This window comes from Balearica regulorum, chromosome 8 (assembly GCF_011004875.1).
Source record: "Balearica regulorum gibbericeps isolate bBalReg1 chromosome 8, bBalReg1.pri, whole genome shotgun sequence".
NCBI lineage: Eukaryota > Metazoa > Chordata > Aves > Gruiformes > Gruidae > Balearica > Balearica regulorum.
The window spans coordinates 1865567-1887238 of record NC_046191.1 but is presented as its reverse complement, the minus strand read 5'-3'; the positions used below and the strand labels follow the sequence as shown (position 1 = coordinate 1887238).

The window sequence follows — 21672 nt, the reverse complement described above, 5'->3', positions numbered from 1 at the left end:
CATTATTAGGTCTCACGACATTTTAAAAAGGCTTAAATATAAAATGACTTATAGGGGTTTCAAAGGCTGGAATGGAACTGAAATAGTCTTTGCAATACTAATTGCCAGATGCTAAACACAATACACAGAGACGCATTGCATAACTGCTTGGAAATGAAAGAACAGAGATCAAAATCCATGCACAAAGTTAGAGAGCAAAAAGCCAGAGTTATTTCCAAGCAAAGCCTTTATGGCTGCTTCTACAGCCGCCCTGCAGCCTGACTCACCCGACTGCAACAGAACGAAGGTTACCCGCGGCAGTGGCACAGAGGACTACGCCAGCCAACACCGCAGCCCCAGCACAGGGAGCGTGCGGGACATCATCTCCAGTAAGAAAAATCAGGTGCAGAGCCTCTGCATCAGCTTGGCACAGCGGCACGTTATTTTGACAAGTGTAACATTTCAGCCAGCACCGAACACTCATGCGGAACTTGCTCGGGTTTCTGGAATCATCAATAAGATTTTCTGCGGAATCAAATGGCGTGAGGGCTCCAGCTGGAACCGGGACAAACTCCCCGGCACACACAGACCTAACGGACCCCTCATGCCTGCATAGGAACAGCCTGAGGGGACTGGGACAGCAGCTCATGGACAGAGACAGCGGAGCATCAGGAGCCAGCGCTGATTGTAAGAGATGTTCAAACATGTGAGAGATTAACGTGGGTACAAACCTCACGGGTTTGTGTATTAGTCTGCCACACATGAACAAGTAATGGTGGAGAGAAAAGGCCCTTCTCTAGCGTCTTACGTAGAAAAGCAGCAGCTATCAATAGACACTAATGCTCTCAAACTAAGAAAGGGTATGTACTTTGCAGCACCTCCTGTTCCATATTTTGTTCATCAATAAAATCATTTCACTAGAAGAGTGCTATAAAAAGAAGCAATTCCTCTCTGCCACGTCTCTTGCGTCAAGACTATGTTGCTGTGTAAAAATCCCATCTACAGTGCAATACTCAAGTCCTTAGAGTCTTCTGCCTGGACCAATACACACACAAAGTAGGGGATCTACAGCGCAGGCTGACAGCGAATACTCGCACTTAGTTTCTTGAAATCTCTCTCAACCATGCGCTGCAGATGAGGCTCATCATGCTTGTCTCATGTAACAACAGCCAAAACAAGGGGGAGACGAGAGGTAGACTAAGCCCATGTCTCCAGTCCTTTCATTTGTGGGAAGTGTCTGCTGCAAGTTTCTGTCAGAGAAGAGTTTGCTTTAAACATGCAGCTTCCAGGTATAGATGTTTCTTCCCGAAGCAGTGTTAGCTGAACCAACTTGTCAGGAGTCTCAACTAAAACCTGAGTAACTTGGATGAAATGAGAGAGGGGGGAAAAAAAAAAAATGTCTAAGGGAACCAGGAAGATTGCAAAAGGAGCTTCAGCCACATGCAAACCCAGACTAACAGCTGAGAAAGTAGGTGGTTATCTTGGCAACTCACCTTTCCTTTCTCAGCTGGTACTTACAACCAGGTGATTTCCTTCAGGAAGGAGGCAGCTCTGACTTAAGGACACCGAGAACCACCCCTGGATTTGGAGCTAGAGGATGTGGAACCTCCTACCCCAGCGAACAGGGGAAGTCAGAGTAAAGGGGGGGTGAGCCAACAGCCCAATTATGTGCGGGTATAGCTGTAAGCACTCAGAGCTGTACAAATCTCAGGAATTGCATAGCACACTGGAAAACTTAACTTCTACCATGGGGAAAAAAAACCAAACCCAACACATCTTTGGTAGGCAAGCCAGTCTATCTGCCAAAAACATAAGCATCTGGAGCCACATACATGTTCATTTGCGGTGCAAATGCCTAGCTCTGTTAAAGCTTTGCTCTGGTCAATAGATTCCTGAAAACAATTAAGTATACACATTATAGATACTATGATTTCTTTCAAGCTAATAGGCTGGATATACTTAAAAACTAGCATGTACTCACAGGAATAGAGATGTTTTTCTCACTGACATTTTTCTCTTCTGTAAACTTCTTGAATTAAAAACTTCTAGTCACATGTAACTGCTAACATTAAACATTTATTGTTTTTAAAAAATAAACATGCAGAAAGCCATCCTCTTTAAAACCCACACATAAAATAATCCAGTGGAGATTTTAGAGAAAAGCAATAGCCCTATAAGGCATGGATTTGTCTGAAACCTCCAGCAGAAATGTATTTTCTGTGGGAGTCCATGCACTGATTACACCATGCAGCGGTGCGAGTCCAGCCAAAGTCAATCACATAACAGAGCACTTGCCTTGCAGTTTATCTTTCTTTTTCTGCTGCTTGGACTTCTTTCCGTCCACCTGGAGACTGACTGTTCTCCTCTTCTCCAGATTCAAGAGCTCCTGGAAGAGCTCCTGCACGTTGTAGTTCATTTTGGCTGATGTCTCCATAAAGGAGCACTTCCACTTGCTGGCTAACGCTTGCCCCTCGCTGGCATCCAGCTCCCTTTGGGTCTCGTCACTTTTGTTACCCACCAACATTATTGGGATTTTTTGGATGTCCCCTTTAATCTGACAAATCTGTTCAAAGATGGGCTGAAGATCTTCCATGGACTGCCTGCTGGTGACAGAGTACACCAAGATGAAAGCATGCCCTTTGGATATAGACAGCCTCTGCATGGCAGGGAACTGATGGCTTCCCGTGGTATCTGTGATCTGAAGGGTGCAGATGCTCTTATCGCAGCTGATTACCTGCCGGTACGTATCTTCGATTGTGGGGATATAGGTTTCCCTGAAAGTTCCCCTTACAAAACGAAGGACCAAAGAGCTTTTGCCAACCCCTGCTGCTCCAAACACAACCACCCTGTAATCATTGCTTTGTTCAGGCATGTTTGCTGCGCTGCAATACAAATGAAGATTTCAACTGAAAAAGACAGAGTTCTTCAAGTTTACCCAGCCCTATACAGAGGTGGCCTGCGGAGAAGGGAGAGAGAGGAGGCAAAAAGAAAACAGGAGCAGGGGGAGAGAAAGAAAAAGAAATCGTTCACACTGTCTCAGCAATTTTACGGTACGTTACTGAAATAAGCAATCAAATAAGTCACTCCCCTCCCATCCTTTTTTCTTGCGTTAAAGAGAAACAAACCACTACCCCCCCGGCACAGATCCCATGCACACTTAACGTTATAAGAAGTGAAAACGAATTCACCTGTAGCCATCAGCTGCACAGTCCAGCTAAACGGGACTAAAATCGCCTCCAGCAGCGGGGAAGCTATGCCACCTCCGGCCGGAGCCCCGCCGCCTCCCCTTCCCCGGCCTGCGGGGAGCTCCCCCGCTCCCGCTCGGCTCCCACGGGCGGGCAGCGATCCCGGAGCCGTTGGCTTTGTCCCTCTCGCCCTACGTGCTCCATCCGCCCGCTGCCTGCGGAGCCCCCAGAGGCGGCAGGAGCTGCCGGGCTGGGAGCACCGGGCGCTGCGGCTGCCTGCCTGCCTGCCTGGCTGACTGACTACCGCAGCGGGCTGTACCACCTCCCCGGCCACAGCACCGCGCAACCGGCCGGCCCGGGCACTGCGCTGGGGGCCCCGCGGTGCTGCCCCTCCAGGTAGGGGATTTGCCTCAAAAGCATCATAAAATCCAACCTTCCCTTCAAAAGCCCCATAAAAATAACAAAGAATCAACACAACAACCTGAATCTGGTGGTTAAAGCCGTTGGAGCCAAGTTTTGGTGCTCCATCCCTCTAATTCCATGCAGAAATAAACACCAGCCTCATTCCCTGCCTTACCCCTGCACCGCAGGCCCCCAGCACTGACAGGCCTCCCCAGCTCTCACCCAGCCTCCAGCCTCCCCAGCTCAGGGAGCTGATTTTATTCAGGGCTGATTTTATTTCAACACTTAAAATACGGGTCAGCTTCCCCCCGCCCCCCCCCCCCCCGCCATTCAAAGCGGGGGGGAAGACCTGAGGGACTCCTGCAGCCCTCCCCCAGAGGAGACACCAAACCTTTCAGGCTATGGCTGCTACGGTCCACTACTTCCATTTAGCTCCATCACACTGACAAATAAAAGAAAGAATTGTATTTCACAATCACAACTTGTATATCTCCTCATTTATGAGACATTTCCCCGAAACACGGTATCTCCACACACCCTGTCTGAAGGATCAGCAGCCCAGATAACCCAGCGCGTGACAGGGACGGCACCCATGTCCCCGCTGTTACGCCCCCAAAACCGAGGCCGAGAGAGCCGGGCCCACGGCGGCCGCTCCCGCCGCCCTCAGCTCCCGTCCCGCCTCGGCGCCTCCTCGCCCCGCTCCGCCCGAGCCGACTCCCTGGCCGCCGCCATGGCGGGCGGGAGCGGGCGCCCGCCGCTCGGCTGCCGCTTCACGGCCCCCCGGCGGGAGGCGATCCAGCGCAGCCCCTTCCCTGGCCCCGCCGCCCCGCTCCCGCGGGGGCTTCCCGGCCGCGGAGCCCCGCTGAGGCGCTGGCGAGCCCTCCCTCCCACCTCAAAATGGCTGCCGGCCCCCATGGAGGGAGCTCAGGGCAGCCACCCCCAGTCAGACCCCAACCCACCTCTCCAGAGCCACCCACCTGCACCCAGACAGGAACCCGCACCGCAGGGGCTAGGCCTGCCCCATTAGCGGGTTACTATGGACGTCTTAATTGGCCAGCTGGCGACGGCAAACCAGCACCAAAACAGCGCTGCAATGCTCCTCTGCCTTTGCTGGGCACCCTGGCAGGGGTCAGCCCTCCGCCCCAGCCGGCTGCAAAGACCAGGAGGGCTGGAGGGCACCAGCCTTGGAGCAGAGGTTCAGCATTCCTCAGGTTGACAGGCGCGATTTGTTTAGCCCTGATTTCCTGAGGACAGCCAGTCTTTGCTTGTTCTAACAGCAACATCTCCCACTGTGACAATTAAAACCATCCCTGTGTCTGACTGTGACTGGGGGGGGGGGGGATGCTGCGTTGCCTGGATGAGAATTCTTCTCTTTTTTTTTTTTTCTCTAGAATGTTGTGGGTTGGTTTTTTTTTTTTTTTTTTTCTCTCTGTATGACCTCGGGCTTGGAGCAGAGCTGCAGAAAGCCATGGGTCCCTGGGAGGCCATCAGGCAGTCATCAGCGCGGAGCTGAGCTACCTCGGGGGCAGAGGACGGTCCCCGGGCAGCACGCCTGGACAAGGCCGGGCCCTGGGAAAGCTGCAGCCAGGGCTGGGAACCCAGGAATACGCCAATTTTAAAATGTGACAAAGGGCCTTTGTGGGGCTCTGCTGCCGGGAACAAACATCCCTGTGAAGAGCTCGGCTCTGACTGGGAGACTTGAAAATGAGGGTACCCTTGGCCAGGGGGTGTTCAGGGCCTGGCTATGGTCTGTAACTCTTGTGCTGCCCAAGGCGGGGGCATTAAGAAACCCTTTTGCAAAGCGTCATTCTTTTATCGTTGTTGTTACAGTTGAACTACAGCAGGACAAAGTCCGCAGCCAAAGGGGCCAGCACGCCGGCCTGAGGACAGCCTGTGCTCCTGACCTCGGCCGGGAACAGTCCAGAGCTCTTTCCCCCCTCACAGAACTTGTAACTGAAAACATGGTTGAAGACAGTGCCATAGATGTTTCCCCTGATCCTGTGTGCCACAGGGCCTGGTTTGGGGAATAACAGCTCTAAAAGGGGCAAATAAAATACTTCTGGAAGTCTACAGGAACGCGGTTCTCCTCGGCGTCTCCTGCAGACCAGCTGCCCTGCCCCGGCCTCCCGTCCGCCCCAGCCACACTCGGTTCTGCGTGGCCCTGGGTGGCACGTCTCGGACAGCAAGCTTGCCTGCTCCCGTCCCGTGCAGAGCAGCAGTGACTGTCTCTTTCAGAAGCTAAACTCTCTAAGAAATAATTGCTTATCCCAACACATGGTGCTTAATAACCCCTGGTTTCAAAATCCATAATTACATCCTGGTCACAGAAGGGAGATGCTGCTGCTTGCGGTCTGGGATGAGTACGCAAGCTTCTGGCTGGGGCACGCTCAGGTTGGTGAGCCCAAGAGTTAAATCTCTTTGGGGGCATTTGTCACAGCCCTTCCCTAGAAAGCTGGGAGCTGGGGAAGGGAAGGATCACGCCCCCGTGGGACACTGAAGGATCACTCCCCCGTGGGACGTTGCTCTGCCACATTGACACTAACGGATCCAGAGCAGCCAGATGCAGCCATAAAAGCCAAGCTGAGGAGGTTGAGGTAGCCTGGATTTGAATCCTGCTGATGACCTGCGGAGTCATGAAATGAATGGGGTAACTGAACGAGGAAAGACACGTGGCCTGGATAGTGATGCAGGTTGTAGAATAATGACAACGAACAATTTGGCAGCAGTGGGAGCCCATTACCTGGGGGGGGACTTAGGCAAGGAGCCGCTCCCTGCTCAGACCAAAGGCGAGTGGCATCGGTCAAAGGCTGAAGCTTGTTCCCTTGGCTGCTCCCCAGCAGCCCCCCCCAGGCTCCCTGCTTCCCCACAGCCTCTCCAGCCCCAGGGCTGCCTTCAGAGGGCAGGCAGCCACAGGCTGTACTGTGCACGGCGTGGTGGCAGAGGGAGAGAGGGAAGCCCTCCATGACAGAGGACGACCTTGGGAATGCATTTGCAGGTGCCTGGCAAGTTAAAAGCTCTATAAATCTGCTTGCATTGGTGCAGGAGATGGAGAGCAATATGCTTCTAGGTGGTCTCAGATGAATCCTGGAACAGAGGGATTATGCCCAAAAGGGAGAAAATGTTGACTAAAGCACAATTTCCATTGCTAAAATTAGTTTTCCCCTATCCCAAAATCTAGTTTCTGCAAGTGTCCAACACACCTGACCCACCAGTCCCAGCACTGGCCATGCCACTGGGAGCAGACCAGGCAAAACCCCTTTTGCTGGGATTTATGAACAGCTTGTTTTTGCTCAGGACCAACTGGCTGTGCAAAAGCCTCGTTAAGGCAATATCCCCCCTTTTCACCTCTCCCCAAAAACCTTACCCTGCTTTACTGTGGTAATTTATTCCCATGTTCACCGTAGACAACAGACTTCTGCCAGTTTATGCCTGTTGAGGATGTGGCCTTAAAATAAAGCCTTGGACCTGGCCGAGTGGATAGTACAGACTCTGTAACCTCTCCCTTGGCACGAGGGAGCTTGGGTCTTCATGCCAACATACTGCAAAGCACTGGCATGGTTCCCGGAGCTAAGACCTCCCTTTACTGCAGGGCTGCGACCGGCACCAGCCCTTGCACCACTCCGTGCAGGAATTATTGGGTGTTAAGGCAGCAGTTGTAGTTGTTCGTTCAGGGACAGGACAGGATCAAGCAACAGACCTTTAAGGGAGAAAACGGTCCAGTTCCCTGCTTGAAACCATTTCTGCAGCTGCTCAGCTGGCGCCAGGGTCTGGCTGTGTCCTTTCCCATCAGCCAGACACTGGGCAGAAACAGAAAGGGATCACACCGCTCAGAAACTATGGGCGGGTTTCATTTTGGTACCTCGTCCCTGTCTGGAGGGATGCTGAAGAGGCTGTGCTGCAGAGGAAAGGCAGGTTCCTGCATCCACGGGAAGCCAGGCAGGGCACACACTGCTGCTTCTTGCAGAGAAACATGTTGGTGTGAGTCTGCAACAGGAACTTGCCCTTTTCTCGAGGCCTGTGAATAGTTTTTGTTCTTTCTGATGCTGGAGGAAGTTTTTGCCCACACCAGTGCCTGCTCTATTGGACGTGTGCCCGTCTTTGTTCTGAGCAGCGGCTCAGGAAGAGCAGATCTGCGCCGGGATCTGAGCTGGCTTTGCAGGAGGAGGTGGTTAGCACTGTGACACCCTTCCCCGTCAGCGCAGCAGCAGCTGCAATCCCCCCACAGCTCAGGTGCTGCTGAGACACTGAGGAATAACAACTGAGCGTTTGCAGACAAGGCTGGTACCGCTGGTAATTAGCCACCCACAGCAGGGCTGTGCCATCCCACATCACATCAGGGCAGTGCCTGGCAAGTCCAGAACCCGTCGGCACAGGCATGTCCTTTTGTCAGGCTCTGAGGCCGCTGCTCGTGTATTAGCAGGAGAGTTTCTGACGGCTGAAGAGGCAGTGCTTCCCTTTTCAGGTAGTCTCTCTTTGCTTTGAGGAAAAAAACCCCAAAGCAGTGGCAGGGTCCTGACAGCGCTGAGCAGCTTTCCTACCTGTTTCTCCTGCCCTCTTTGCCCTCGTTGTGCTTCCACATCTTCCTGCTGTCACATCTCTTGTCTTCCCACTGTATGTTTCTAGCCTACCAAAAATTATTGCATTTCACAAAGCGCTTATGCTTGGGGCCGTATCTGGATTCTATACAGCCTGGTCACATCCTGAGTTCTGGTGGCCCCAGTTCTTTCCCACTCTACACGGATGCTTTCATGGAAAAATCTCCTGGCTGGCCCATCCCCAGTATAGCAGCATCTGTTACCAAACCTGCATCTGCTGTGCAGAAGCTCCTGCAGCGGTATCATTCCTATTTGTGTTTCTACGTCTTCATTAAGCACTTAATGCAATTTCTGTCTGTAGCCAAATCTCACTTTGGGAGTTACAGCAGCACCTAAAGTGTTGGTGAGCGCTTGTGGAGGAAACATTTCTCAGTCCTTCCCCAAACTTACTCTTCCAAACCCGTTTGTGGTTTTCCAGGTTATCGTTTCTTATTTCTCGGATGCTTGCTGCCTCACCGACTCCATGGTATTCTCCCATCTATCTTGAATCCACTTCTATCCTCACTAAGCAGCTTTGTATTGCTTGCCTCCTACCCCAGACTGAAAAAAAAAAATTAAAATGGGTCTTTGGACCTATTTCATACTGCTCTGGGTTTTTTGTCTAACACAAAAAGCCCGGGGGATTTTCTCAAGGAGCTTCAATCTTGACATGAGGCCCTGTCAAGTCCTGTCGTCATTCACTGCATTATTTACTAGGGGAAAACGAAAGCAGATGCTCAACTACTGGGCCAGCTGTTTCAGACACAGAAGCAAGCTGTCTCAAAGCCAGCTGCTGATAAAGATTAGGGTTGATTCTCATAGCCGCACAACAGATAAGCAGAACACCCGATTTTTGCAAGGTACTTGGAAACACCCGGGATAGAACTTGGATTGAATCCATCCAAAAGTAAGGGGAACTATCACTGAGACCTTCAAAGTAAAGCCTCGAAAGCCAGTAAGGTGTGCCCAGTTGCACTGAACTACTGTGAAAGTTCCTGTCTGAAATAATAATAATAATGATATAATGAAATAATAACAACAACAATAATAAAGAAAATGAAAATAGAGGAATAAACCAGATTTCTTTAACAGTACACTAATCAACATTGCTTCATGCTTAGTACAAAGGGATGGAAATTAGTTCTAATAAACTGTACTTCTATTACATTAGAGAATTATTAATGCTGTAATCACAGCTGCTGAATCACAACTGCGTGGAGGGCTGCTGCTCTTCAGGAGGTTTTCTCCTGTTGTTAATTAGTCATCTCAAGAACCCTGTGCTCAGCTCCGTAGGTGTGAATACAAGGGGTTGCCCGCTGGGTAACCAACCACGTAAGATTACGTGTGTTAAACTATGAGCAAAGCCGAATGCCACGTGCGGTGCCAGCTGGGCACTGCTGACTCCCGAGCTGACCGCATTGGCCGCCTGATTTTCGGAGCAGCCGTGGTGCTGGTTCCTGAATCCCTCCCTCACGTTCCCGTCCCCAGCGCGGCATCCACTGTGCTTTGACAAGTGCCCTTCCTCTTGGGCAGCCAATGGCTCGAACCTCTCTCTGCCACTCCTTGCATGTAGTTTTCCATTAAAACCATTGAAGCAAGACCCGGACCCAGTGCCTGTGCCCAAACCTGCACGAGCCTGTGAAATCAGGGCGTTGCAGCTCATCCAGCCTTCCAGGACTGTGTCCTTGGGGATTCCTAAATCCACAGGGTGCTGTAACGGTACCTGGGCTGTCCTGACTGCAGGCATTTGGTAGTGAAAGTCTCCTGTGCATTTAATCTCCTGCAGGGATTTATTTGGGGAAATTAAAAGATTTCTCTCTGAGAGCAGAGACTTTCCCTGTGCAAAGGCTTCGCTTCCCTGAATCCTTTGGGCTACGGCACTTGTGCCTGCAAGCAGCATCCCAGATGAAAACATGGCCAGACCATGACAAAAGCTGCCAGCGAAGCCCTTTTTAATCCAGGCGATGCTTGTGTCCACTTGAAAGAGTTTCCCTTTCTCACCCGCCTTTGCTGTGGTTCTGAGCGCTGGCAGCCGTCCGCAGCAGCGCAGAGTCCCACGTACCTCTGTCTGCCTGCTTTCCCTGGCTCAGGGGAGGGTTTAATCACCTCTCCCCTCTGCTGGGAAACTACTCCTGTCCCTCATGCGGCTGCTTTTACGGTTCCTGCCTCTCCAGGCAGGACGACTTGCTCAGCCCAATAACCTGCAAGTCATTCACTTTGCCTGAGTCCTGTCATTAATGGGGATTTCCAGAGATGAGTTATAAAACATCATTTCTGGTGTTTATGAGGTATTTATTAGCCACAATGAAATGCTAACTAGTAATTATTCACTATCATCTCAGCTAGCCACGTTTGCTCAAAGGCAGAGATCCCATTTTCAGACGACATTTTCCAAGCCTTCCAAGGTTTTGGGTGGATTACCATTCCTTGGCCGCCGTCCATCTGAACCTAATTAGGTGGTTGTGCCTGGGATCTCGCCCTTTTTGGCAGGTCCCTCTCAACCGCGGAGCCCAGCCTGCCGGCCAGCTGTGCTCTGCCCACGTTAGGCAGCTGAGCAGGGCTCAGCTAAGTGCAGCCTAGCTGGGCGCAGAACCGAGCCCAGACCAGCACGAGCTAGAAGGCAGCTCCCTCTAAGAGGTATTTGTTCGATAAGTAAGGTGATATGAAAAGCCAACATGCTTTTGTGTTTGGGGAAGGATCTGTGACTCTTCGCCAGGGAGAAGAGACGCTGTGAGTCAGCTCAGCAGAGGCAAAAGTGTGGGAAGGTCTCCAGCCTCCTGGGAGAAAGGATGGAGAGGAGGGAGACGTGCCCTGGGCAGTACCTCTGTCTCGGTGGGACAGACTGATCGAGGAGGAACGTGGCCACGAGATGCTGGCTCAATGCCCCGCTGTCAGTCAGGATTTGCTTTGGTTGGAGCTGACAACAACCAGAGAAATTTTAAATGAAAATCAGCTGTTTGTGAGAGCCTCCCCGGAAAGCAGAGGGAGCAGGGGGAGAGGCACTGTTGGCTGCTTTGCCTGCTCCTGCTGCTGCTGCCCTGGAAAACTGCCGAAGAAATGCCTGGAGCTGCGAGCTGGTGCAGGACAGCGATGGGGACCCACAGAAGGGACGGTTGAAGATGATCAGATCCCTTTTCTGGAGCGGTTTTGCCAGAGATTGTTTCTGTTGTGCCAGGACTCCCTCGGGACTTGCAGGGATTGCACAAAAACGTACTTTCCCAGGTTATCAAGCCCAGGCAGTGCTCCTCACTGCCTCTCTGTCCGTGTTTAGGGCGGTAAATCCCCCTTTCCCGTTGCTTAACAATGACCAAACTTCATTGGCATGCTTTAGAGAGGAGAGAGCCTGCAGGGTCTGCTCTTAACTTCGTCCTGCACAGCTACGTGGCTGAAATCCTGCAGGTCAATGTGTGGGGTTGGAGGGGGAGCCTTGCTTTAGCCCCCACCGCTGCCTCCCCCACGCTTGCTCCAGGCAGGGAGCCTGTTTCTGAGCACAGACGGGGCACCCCAGAAATGGGTTTCACTTGCGGTTTGACAGCCCTCAGCTCCCACTTGGGTTCCCACACAACCTGTCCTTACCCGGACTGCAAATGTGAGCAGCAACCGGGCTGAAACCAGGCGTTTTGGGCAATTCCAAACTAGAAACCGATGTATTTTACTTCCTATACCACTACAGAGGAAGTTCTGCGAACTCCAGTTCTGACCTCCTGAAGTTAAAATGTCCAGCTTTTGGGTACCACTGGGGCAGGGCCCAGCACTAGCAGCTCCCAAAGGACTCTCACTGGGGGATGCCCAAGTGACCTGGGGTACAGCAACGAGCATGGTACCCCAAGGCTTGGGGACGGGCGCCGGTCCTGCGCTGTCCTCGCTGTGCTCCATTTCCACTGCTTTTCCTCTGGAGCCCACCAAGGCTTGCCTTTTCTTGTGGGAGACAGAGCTTGATGTTCATGGCCAGTACAGCCATCTTCTTAATATTGCTTTGAATATTCCTGCAGAGAGGTAGGAGACAGCAGCTGAAGGCAGAAAAGGGATTTTTTTCCTCTGTAATTACATATATTATTATTAAAACCAGAGGATGTGTGTCACTGGTGCATATTGCTTATCAGAAAGGATGTCTCTTCCGAGCAATGCCGATACTTGAGAGTACAGTTCAGCTGTAAAATATTTATTAGAAAATGTTCCAGACCGGCTTATCTATTTTTGAGACATAACATCCATCTCATGAGTGAGCCTCATCTGTCCCTGGAAGAGTGCCCTTCCTCTGGAAACTCTGGAGGACTTTAAGCACAATGAAATGAGGATGGAAAAAATAGAACACACAAATCCCTGCTATTGTAATGGATATAGCTTTCCTTGACTTGAGATAACGAAATGGCTAAAGGATAGGACAGTATTTAAAGGGTCTCAGCAAGGAATTCCCTGCACGGAGCCATCACACCTCAGCTCAGCTGGGTCAGAAACAAACGCCTGACCTGCAGCCTGCCCACGAGCGAGTGGCGAGCACACGCTCCGGTGTCCCCCAGCGCTCGGCACGGCAGCGAGGAGGGACGACACACCGAAACGCCTGCCCGCGCAAAATCTGCAGAGATTTGGGAAGCCGTCACCAACCAGCACGATCTCCGCAGAGGCTCCTGCCAGAGGGCTGGATGCCGCCGAAGGGACACTGACCGCGTGAGCTCATCTCAGCCCAGTAACCCCAGTGAACGGCAGCGAAAGCAAGGCCTTCCAGCAGGACCTGGAAGAGTAATTCATGGCAATGCCTTGGCAACGTGAGCCCGAGTACCGGCAGCAACCGGAGGCCCCGGAGCAGATGCCGTCGCAGCTGGGGCCGGGGGAAGCAGAGCGGGTGCTGCCGGAGCGGCACTGGCAGCGGGGGCGGCTGAGCCCCTGCCCGGGGAAGGCTCGCCCTGCGCAGCACCAGCTCCAAACTTACCCCTTACACACACCAGAGACCGAGGGGCAGAAGGTGCCAGCAATTACAGCCATGATAAGATCTTGTATTTTGTTTGGAACTCTAGATCTAAAGCCTGAAGTGCATATTGATTTCCTATACCAGTCTCTGGCAAGGGAAAAGCTCAAAGAGCCATCGGCTCTTGTACAGTGTAATGTCAGGTGCTAAGTAGGAAAGCAGACCCATGACGCATGTCCGTGTGCCAACCACAGAGCAAAATCCTTCCAAAAATAAATCTGTTGCTGCTTATTGCTTATTTTACCCCCCATAAAAATGCACCGACTGTGTCTCATCTTTGAGAGCAAGAGTGACGATCATTTATAACAAGAACCGGAGCGGACGCCAGCAGCAGTCCCCAGCTCTGTACGTCTCGTCTCCTACAGCTCAGTCTCCTGCAACCCCTTCCCTGGCAATACAGCCAATGCGTTCTCTTTATCAGGATGAAATCCCGTACGATAGCCTTGGGCTACAGGATTTGTGGTGGGAGAGGAGACATGTTTCAGTCTGGGGACTGCTGGTTTACGTGGGACAAGGAGAAAACGCCAGCACCTCCGTCTGCCCAGCCAGTGCTCATCGGCACCATTGGAGGCTGGGGACAGTCTTGGGTCGCTGCTGGGACACTCAAACCCACCCTGTCACAAGCTGCTGCTTCCATTTTTAAGCAGGGAAACACCGGCCAGATCCATCCCTCAAGCCTTGCTGCTGGAGCTTGTGGCCAGCAGGCACGCGGTGAGACACAGCCATATGACCTTGGATCATTTTCATCACCCTTCCCTGAGCCTTTCCTACATCTAACGTGCCCTTTCAGAGGGCTGGGCATCGGGGCTACAAGCCCAGTTCCCCCAGTACCTCCCAGAACAGGCACAGCATCACAGCATCGACTTCACGTGGCTCCTTTGCTGTGGATGGGTCCCGCAGGAGGGAGCCCAGGGAGCTCCGGGCATCGCTGTCGCCCCACGCTGAGGTTCTCTTTGAAGACCAGCCCAGCTCTGCACGCTCACACCTCACCTTGGGAGCAAAGGACCGGCAGACGAGGCTGCGTTGGAGCCTGCGGCAGCTCCTTGCTCTGCTCTTCAGTCACAAACCAGTTTTAGGGCAAAAAGACTCTGGTCCCAGCCTTCTAAGAAAACAGAAAAAGGGGTCTAATAAGAAAAACAAACTGTTCCAACCAAAGGCCATTTGCTGACCTCCAGAGCCGTGGTCTCCAGCTCGCCCACAAAGCTCTACCGTAACCCATGTCCTTCTCCTACCACCTTTGGCCACGGAAACCCTCAGGCAGTTTTCCCCATCCCTCTCCAGTTCTCACCGCGTCCCTGCCCAGCGGCGCAGAAGCAAGAAGCTCTTGGGACAGCTCGGACCCCGAGCAGCACCTTGCAGGTAACAGGAACGTCTACAAATAAGCAAATTTCCCACATTTTGAGGATTATTTTTGAATCCGGCTGAAAGGCGTGTTCTGCTGGCAGCAGAGGGCAGCAAAGCCCTGCCAGGGCCAACGCAGAGCCCACCTCGGTAACCCGGGACGGGAAGCAGGGTGGGAGGGTGGCAGTGGTTTTACAGTTATTTAAAATTCATGAATTTGCTCTTTTGAAATTCATTAGATCCTGACAGTGCTGTACTGCCTCCAGTTTGTCTTTGAGCAGCCCTAGTTCCTCGCCGTGGCGGAGAAGCTGTAGCCAACACGGGCTGCAGCAGAAATGGAGCCACGGGCTCTGCCTAAAACTCAGCAGCCCAGTTCCCCTCGCCTGTAATAATATCAAAATATAAAATATAAAAATATCAAGGCAGCCCCTATCGCAATGAGAACTTCAGGCTGTTGCTATTAACATTAATCTGTCATCATCGAATTTTCCATTACTCCTTCAGTGCAAGTCCTGGGAAACCCTTTTTTCCCCTGGATTATAGACAGGAAGAATGTGGGGGAGAGCAGGCTCGGAGCAGCCGGAGGCAGCACCTTCCAATACGGCAGCAGATGGAGGAGGATGCCCAAATCTTGACGTCGCGATGGGGTAACAGCCAACATGGAAGTTCACAGCAAAGCTCTGACAACTCTGGAGCTGGCAAGAGGGGCCAGGCAGGTCCGGGGGCCAGAGCCCGAAGGAAAACCCGATGGCTGTGCCCGGCTGTGGGAGCAGACTTCAGCCGCCCGGGACGGGTGGGAACGGGGGGCTCAACACCCCGTCCTGCTCCCGCAGGCGAGGGCAGCTGTGACCAACGCTCCAGACACAAGGTAGAAACGGCCCTGCTGTCGATTAGTCCTAAAGCAAAAGCCAAAAAGCCATGAGCGTTAGTGGAAGCACCGTGTTTCTGCACCGCAAAGCGTTTGGAGAGATGCGGGAAAAAATTGTCCAAGTGAGTCAACTGTTTTCCCCAGCAAGAAGCTGTGCGACTTGCAACCGCCTGAAGTAAAAGACCAAATAAAAGCAAACAAGATCACAGCAAAAAAGCTATGATTTCTCAGTCAGTGAAGCAGGCTGGCCACAAATCCACAATATTGTATATTTTATTTAAATTAACAAAACTACACGTTTTCCAGGTTGCTTAAAGCATTCTGTAAAAACTGAATTCAACCTAAACAAAAAAAGGATATATTTTAATAAGATCCAGGGACTATTTCTGAGACATATGAGTAGGGCTTAGGAATTAAGAAATAAAAAAACCACACTCGCACGCACGCACACATACACGCGCCCCGTAAACAAATTGTTAGTGTTTGACACAAAATTTGGTTTTAAAGCTGCGATTCCCTGTTTGTAAGGAGCCTTTACAAATGCAATGCTATACTAAGCCGTAAAAGAAACCATGGACACACCTATGGGAACAACATAAATATCACGTAAGAACCCAATGTAAAAAGAACGTTAAAGTTGCAAAGTCGAGCAGTCAGTGAGGAACATGCCGGAATTACGATGATGTGCGTTAATTTAATTCACTTAATAATTCAACAGCCACTGCAAGCAGGAGCATTGCTCGGACCTACTAGCACTTGTTTTCCTTATGTAAATTGCTGACAAGTTACATTTTGCCATCCGTGTTGAAGGTGCGGTCCCAGCACTTACTCCACATACAGTAAGTGTGCCCCCTCCTTCTTTTCCTCTTTTCTTTTCTTTTAAACCACATTTTCTTTCAGTGCAGGGGCACTGCCATCCCATTTTACAAAAAAACCACCCCCAAACTTATAAAAAATTATTAGCGTTCCAGTTCAAGTATCCCAAATCACCCACAGCTACCCCCTTAAGTAATGTTCAGCACTTTCCGTGCTCCAGCAACTTCACGCGCTCAGACTTCACCTGGAGCGATGCACTCAGCGTTCCTCGGCTCGGCCGCTGCATCCCGGCTGGGAGGCTGCCAGGGGCAGGGGGAGCTGGTGGGGGCGAACACCACAATGAGCAGAATCGCTAAGAAAATCCTATAGCAGCTCTAATTAAAAACGGAGCAGCCCTTCTGCAGACGGGGTCTGCCCGGCGTGCTGCACCCTGATCAGAGACCCGTTCGATGGCGCACAACCTGGGGTTCCCAGCAACCAAAAGGATGCAAGATTATCTACGCTATCCTCTCTTTCTTCACAGCGAGCTCAAATAAATGGTATTTTAAATGCTCGTTTACAGAGTGCCGTTCTTACGGGGATCGAACAGCCCAGCACCTCCTGGTGCGATTCATTCGGCACGGGCGGCGGGTCCCCGTGAAATCCCTGCGGGGGAAAGGCTGGTGCACTTGCCTTCTGGCCTCAGTCCCTGCTGGATTGGGAAAATAAGGAGGAATTATTTGAACACCCCACCCCAGCTGAAGTATTGACTTGTCTCAAGAACCATGGGGAAGGGGAAAGCAAAAGCCAAGGAACGTCGGTGCTGTGGTTGGTTACTAACAGGCTTGAAACGGTGATGGGGACGGTTAGAGCTGAACTGAGCTGCGGCCTCGTGCAAATACAGCCGCGGACGGGCATCGCCAAGTCCGAGGTGTTTGCTGGGCTGGGAACCGTGATGAACCAGCACCTCCTGGTGCAAACCAGAGCCCAGGCGTCACAGCCTCCTGCCCAGAGCCCCGAACTCTCACCCCAACCAGAACACGACCGTAAAGCCAGCAGGCAATGGCCTGCAACCGCATGTCACGATGCACGTGTTGGCTGGAGATGGATTAAGGTTTTGTGGATGATCTCACTTCTGATATTTCCCAATTATACTTTAATTTTGCAGCCTTAATACTCTAACAATTGATGTGTAATTCCAGAAGTTTTAAGAATCCAAGGACAACGCGCCGCCTTTTGCAGGACAGCGTTTCTAGCAGTACCCGCGATGACTGGCCATCAGCGGCGCTGGAAGCTTCCCCCCTCCTTAATCTCTGACCCTTCAGCGACAGACAGCAGCAGCAGATTCTTATCTTTTAGGGACTAAACTGGGAGGTTGAGTTCCGTGTTACTGGCAGTTACACAGACATTTACTACTGCTGGCAAACGAAGGCCGCTGGATCCTCCAGGCCCTGGAAGGTGTGCCCTGGGCAGCACAGACCCTCCCGGCCACGCTTCCTCCTGTACACTTCTCTTAACTGGTCCCCAGCACGGCCCAGTTTAAGCCTCCACCCCAAATCAGTCCCCGCTCCCCTTGCAGTGCCAAGAGTCTCACAGCCAGAGCTGCCCGGCTCAGCACGGGGGTGAGCGACCTCAGCATCTGCCTTAACTCTGAAAAGCAAATATCCACATTAGTGCGTGACAAGTGGATTTTTTCAAGCCCGATAATCCCTGGAAGAATCCAGCTCTGCCAAGTGTGCTCCGTCCCAGCAGCACAAGGAGGAGCGGGATTGCCCGGCATCCCTCGCCCAGCTCGCAGGCATGGGAACCGAGGATGCACCGGCCCTCCCGTGGCCCTTCTCTTCTCCCCATGGCACGTAAGCAGCACAAAAATGAAAGAGCCGTAACGGAAAAGTAAGATGGAGGATGGCAACAAAGGCAAGGGAAGCCAAAGGGGCTGAGAATAGGCAGGAGCTGGCTGCAGGACCGGTACCTCTGGGAACTGGGGACAGGAGCTCTCCTTTCTCCTGCAACTCAGCTCAGGAATCCAGTTTTTACATTCCCCTATATTTAACAAACAGCTGGAAGAACTACTGAGAAAGCACGGCGCTGCTTCTACTAAAATCTGACATATTACAAACAGTCTACTCCCTTCCCCAGCTGTGTTGCATTCAAGTGACAGAGGTTTGCTGCGGAGCTGCTGCAGGGCTGTACTAAAGGCCTCAGACAAGGTTCAATACAATTCTGATGGTGGAATTAAATGTTTTTAAAATGAGGCTTTAGCGTCCCCCCCAACCAACACCTCGTTTGAAGTTGCACACGAGGAGAAAACTTGAAGTACTGCATAGATGCTCGCCGACTGAGCTCCCTGCACCACCTTTATGCACGGGCACACGGCAGGCAAATAAAAACTGCCCGATGTCAGCTCTGCCCCTTCCCCACCTCCAAACGCGCGACTTTGCAACCTTAATGCTTTTCTAGCAGGTTTTTACGTGCTTGAGTGTAACACAATATACATTATCCCTCCCCCCCAGAAATAACTACACCATATTAAAGAGTTTACAAATGTTCTGCTTGGTGCCACTGCTCTGTGAAAATACACTAGGTACGGGGTGCTCGAGAAGCAAGTTAGGTCAGAGAGGTCTCGTCCCGGAGGGTTTGTGCTGTCCTCTGCTCCCCACCCCGGTCTGGGTCCCAGCTGAGCCCGTCCCAGCGTTACTCCTGAGCCTCCTTGCGAGCCAGCTTATACACCTCCGTCGGGCCATCCACGTGGGTGATGGTGGTGGTGAGCTGGAGCTCTTCCCCGCTGTTTACTCCCAGGTCACCTGAGAAAGGACGTTGTTCTGTTAGCTTGGTCTCGCAATAAAATATTTGACAATTAGAAAGCAAAAGATCTGTTTTATTCCCTCCAGGCTTTCAGGAGCTACCTGTGCTACGGACTACACAGCATTTCTATAAATGCTTTTATTTGCAGTTATTTAAATACAAGTGTATCAGCAAAGGAGGGTTTCTGCGCTACGGAAGACTACTGATAAAGGAATCCAAGAGCATTGCCATTCTCCACTTCCCAGATTTCTATTTTCTCCTTTCCCCGTCCCTCCATTTGAGCTACACAATTACAACCGGGCAATGCTAAAAAGTACAAAAACCATCTAGAAGGGTCTAAACTTTGTCATTAATTAAAACGTCTGCTAGGAAAACCAAACCATCATTTGCATAACATTTCAATGTGCTGAACGTGCACTTTGGCAGAAAAAAACCCCATGCACAAAAGGTATCACCCGCTTTCTTCCCGTGACAGCCTTCAGATCATTTAGAGGCATTTACCATTCGACTGGTCTTCACCGTAATTCTTGTGCGATGGCGCGTACAGGAACATCAGAGCGAAGACGTAGAGGTTCCACATCCCGTAGATGCCGGTGAAGAAGGCGCTGTTCACTTGTATCGTTATGTCCCCCCACTTCCAGTGGCCTTCGGTCACCTGCCCGGGAGAAAGCAGACACACACGGGCCGGTCAGTAAGACCAAATTCTGTAAAAATACAGAAGTGATGCCCCAAAGCAGTAATTTGGAGTTAAACCAGTAAGAACAGCATCAATTCAACAGGAACGGAATATAACAGCTTCAGTGACGCAGAAGGCAGGCTGGGATTCTCCTCTTTAGCCTCAATCTGCAGGAAAAAAAATGGTCCTTACAAAATGATTGCACCAGGATTTCTTTAACTTTGATTTACCATTCTTAAATGTGACAAAATCTCTCACGCTCTGCGCTACATCCCTGCCGTAACTGTGGTGTTCAGCAAGGATTGCCACGTAAAGGGCGGTACCTAGGAGACAACTAGTTACATCTGAAAGCATTAGACTTCTATAAATAGACCTTTTATAGAAGGAAAACCAGCATGAATAATGCGAAGAGCTAACGTGCTGAATGCCTGCTTGCTGCTTCTGCCTTACGAGAGGGGCCGAGGCTGACAGCACCAGCCTTAGACACGCAGAGGTTCGTCACGATTTACGAAAATATCAACACTGATATTACTTGAATCGTCAATATTAATATCACTTGAAGATAGGCACACCCTTCACACTGAAATGTTGGCTTTCCATTAAGGAAAAAGACATAAGGGGGAAAGATGAAAGCTAAACTAACTCGGAGAAGATTGTCTGCGCTATGTCCGCACACGGTGACGGTTCCGGTCACCAGCACCCAACGATGACTGAAATTGCCAAGTGGCATTTCTCAAACCATTGCTTCAGTCTAACGGATTTTTAAGAGCAGAACCATCTGCTGCTGTAATTTCCACTGGGACCCACGCCGTACCCCAAAGCGTGAGTGGTGCAGTGAGGGAGAAACGGCTCCTGCACCCGTAGTTCTGTGATCCTGGACTTGCCAGGCTGCACCCACGGCTCTCCTGAAGCTACAAGCTGCCTATGCTTAGCAACAACCAGAAATGACATCTTTGAAACAGATGCAATCTTAAAAGTCACTTGGAGTAAACCACCAAAGTACATTTAAGCAGCGACGTAAGCTCATTTGTGCAGAGAGATGCATCGTAGCTCAGAACAAATAGGTGTGGATCCCGGTGGAAGCAGCAGGGTTGCAAAGTCAGCCCAGGGAAGATTGAATTCTGTTATTTCTCTGTGGGCATACAAAGCCACCGGATTCCTTCAGTGTGAACTGAACGTTTTTCCTCTTGCTGAGTTCTCAGAAATGACTAAATTGCGTTGGCTGATATTTCAAACAGCACAGCCCCAAACCTTACCGTGAGCCAAAGGCTCCAGCCTGAGCAATTTAATGCGGTGCTTCAAACAAATGAAAACGACTTCTTAAAAAGCAACTTATCATCACATCTGCTCCTAACAGGCACGCCTTGTCTGAACAGCAAGTGAGGCGACGTCCTTAGCAGCTGGAATCGGAGGCTGACGCTCTCGGACGGAGCCGAGTTTCGTCACTCACCTGGCTCACGATGAAGAAGATGACAGTCATCGCTGCGCAAGCCAGGGTAATAAGCATCAGGAACTTGAACCTAAAAATCAGCCCCTGTTTAGAGAGAAATGTCACTGGTCACATTAACAGAATCCACAAAACCCATTTTTGTTTTTAGCATATACAAGACACAAGGTTAAAAAAGAAAAAAAGCAAAGCAAAAAAAAAAAAGGGTCCAACCCACGAAACCCCAAAGCAAAACAACCTCCACCCACTCCTCTGTCGTCTTCAGGACAGCCCATATTCTCCGCTCCCCACACGTCTGCATTCCTCCCGGATGCTCGAGCGGGGTGTGCATGTCTGGACAGCTCTTGCTTTCCATTACATTCGCTTTTGCGACTGATTTACCAAGAGTTAACGCGAGAGAGGAGGCAGGTCAGTGTAAGCCATGGGTTTCATCCACCAGCCAGCCTGATAGCTCATAGCTTTTCTTAAACAAACATCTGTGGAGAGCTTGCACGGCTTAGCGAGACGAGTCAGTGTTTCTACTCGCGGGCACTGGTACTGGCACACAGACTAATCCTCACCTCCAGAGTCTGTCTGGGAGGAAACTGCAGCGATTCTCGACGTTTGTCAAAACTACGCTGGCTATTACAGAAGA

The 21672-nt window shown here is 51.2% G+C and overlaps 2 protein-coding genes across 5 annotated transcripts in view; both read right to left on the bottom strand.

Moving 5' to 3' along the window:
- Window positions 1–2061: 2061 nt before the first annotated feature.
- On the bottom strand, window positions 2062–9520 carry DIRAS3 (DIRAS family GTPase 3). 2 transcript variants are annotated; one of them, XM_075759131.1, is made up of 2 exons: window positions 4544–9520; window positions 2062–2935 (listed from the first exon to the last, which is right to left on the bottom strand). In XM_075759131.1, the coding sequence occupies exon 2, from the start codon at window positions 2849–2851 to the stop codon at window positions 2255–2257; it is 597 nt and encodes a 198-aa protein (XP_075615246.1). In that variant the 5' UTR covers window positions 2852–2935; window positions 4544–9520; the 3' UTR covers window positions 2062–2254. The 2 variants fall into 2 exon arrangements, with proteins under 2 accessions (XP_075615246.1, XP_010296541.1); XM_010298239.2 differs by lacking the exon at window positions 4544–9520 and adding an exon at window positions 3168–3794.
- A 6662-nt stretch (window positions 9521–16182) lies between these two features.
- Window positions 16183–21672, bottom strand: part of WLS (Wnt ligand secretion mediator) — a 48776-nt gene continuing 43286 nt past the window's right edge. For all 3 annotated transcript variants that reach the window (XM_075759129.1, XM_075759130.1, XM_075759128.1), the window contains exons 10-12: window positions 21042–21125; window positions 19417–19570; window positions 16183–18914 (exon numbers count right to left, since the gene is read on the bottom strand). In XM_075759129.1, the coding sequence (XP_075615244.1) occupies window positions 18805–18914; window positions 19417–19570; window positions 21042–21125 (348 nt within the window). In that variant the 3' untranslated portion in view covers window positions 16183–18804. The remainder of the gene's footprint in view (window positions 18915–19416; window positions 19571–21041; window positions 21126–21672) is intronic.

What these genes read in the sequence shown, in the direction of transcription:
- DIRAS3 (XM_075759131.1), bottom strand. Translation starts at nt 2,851, where the DNA reads ATGCCTGAACAAAGCAATGATTACAGGGTGGTTGTGTTTGGAGCAGCA.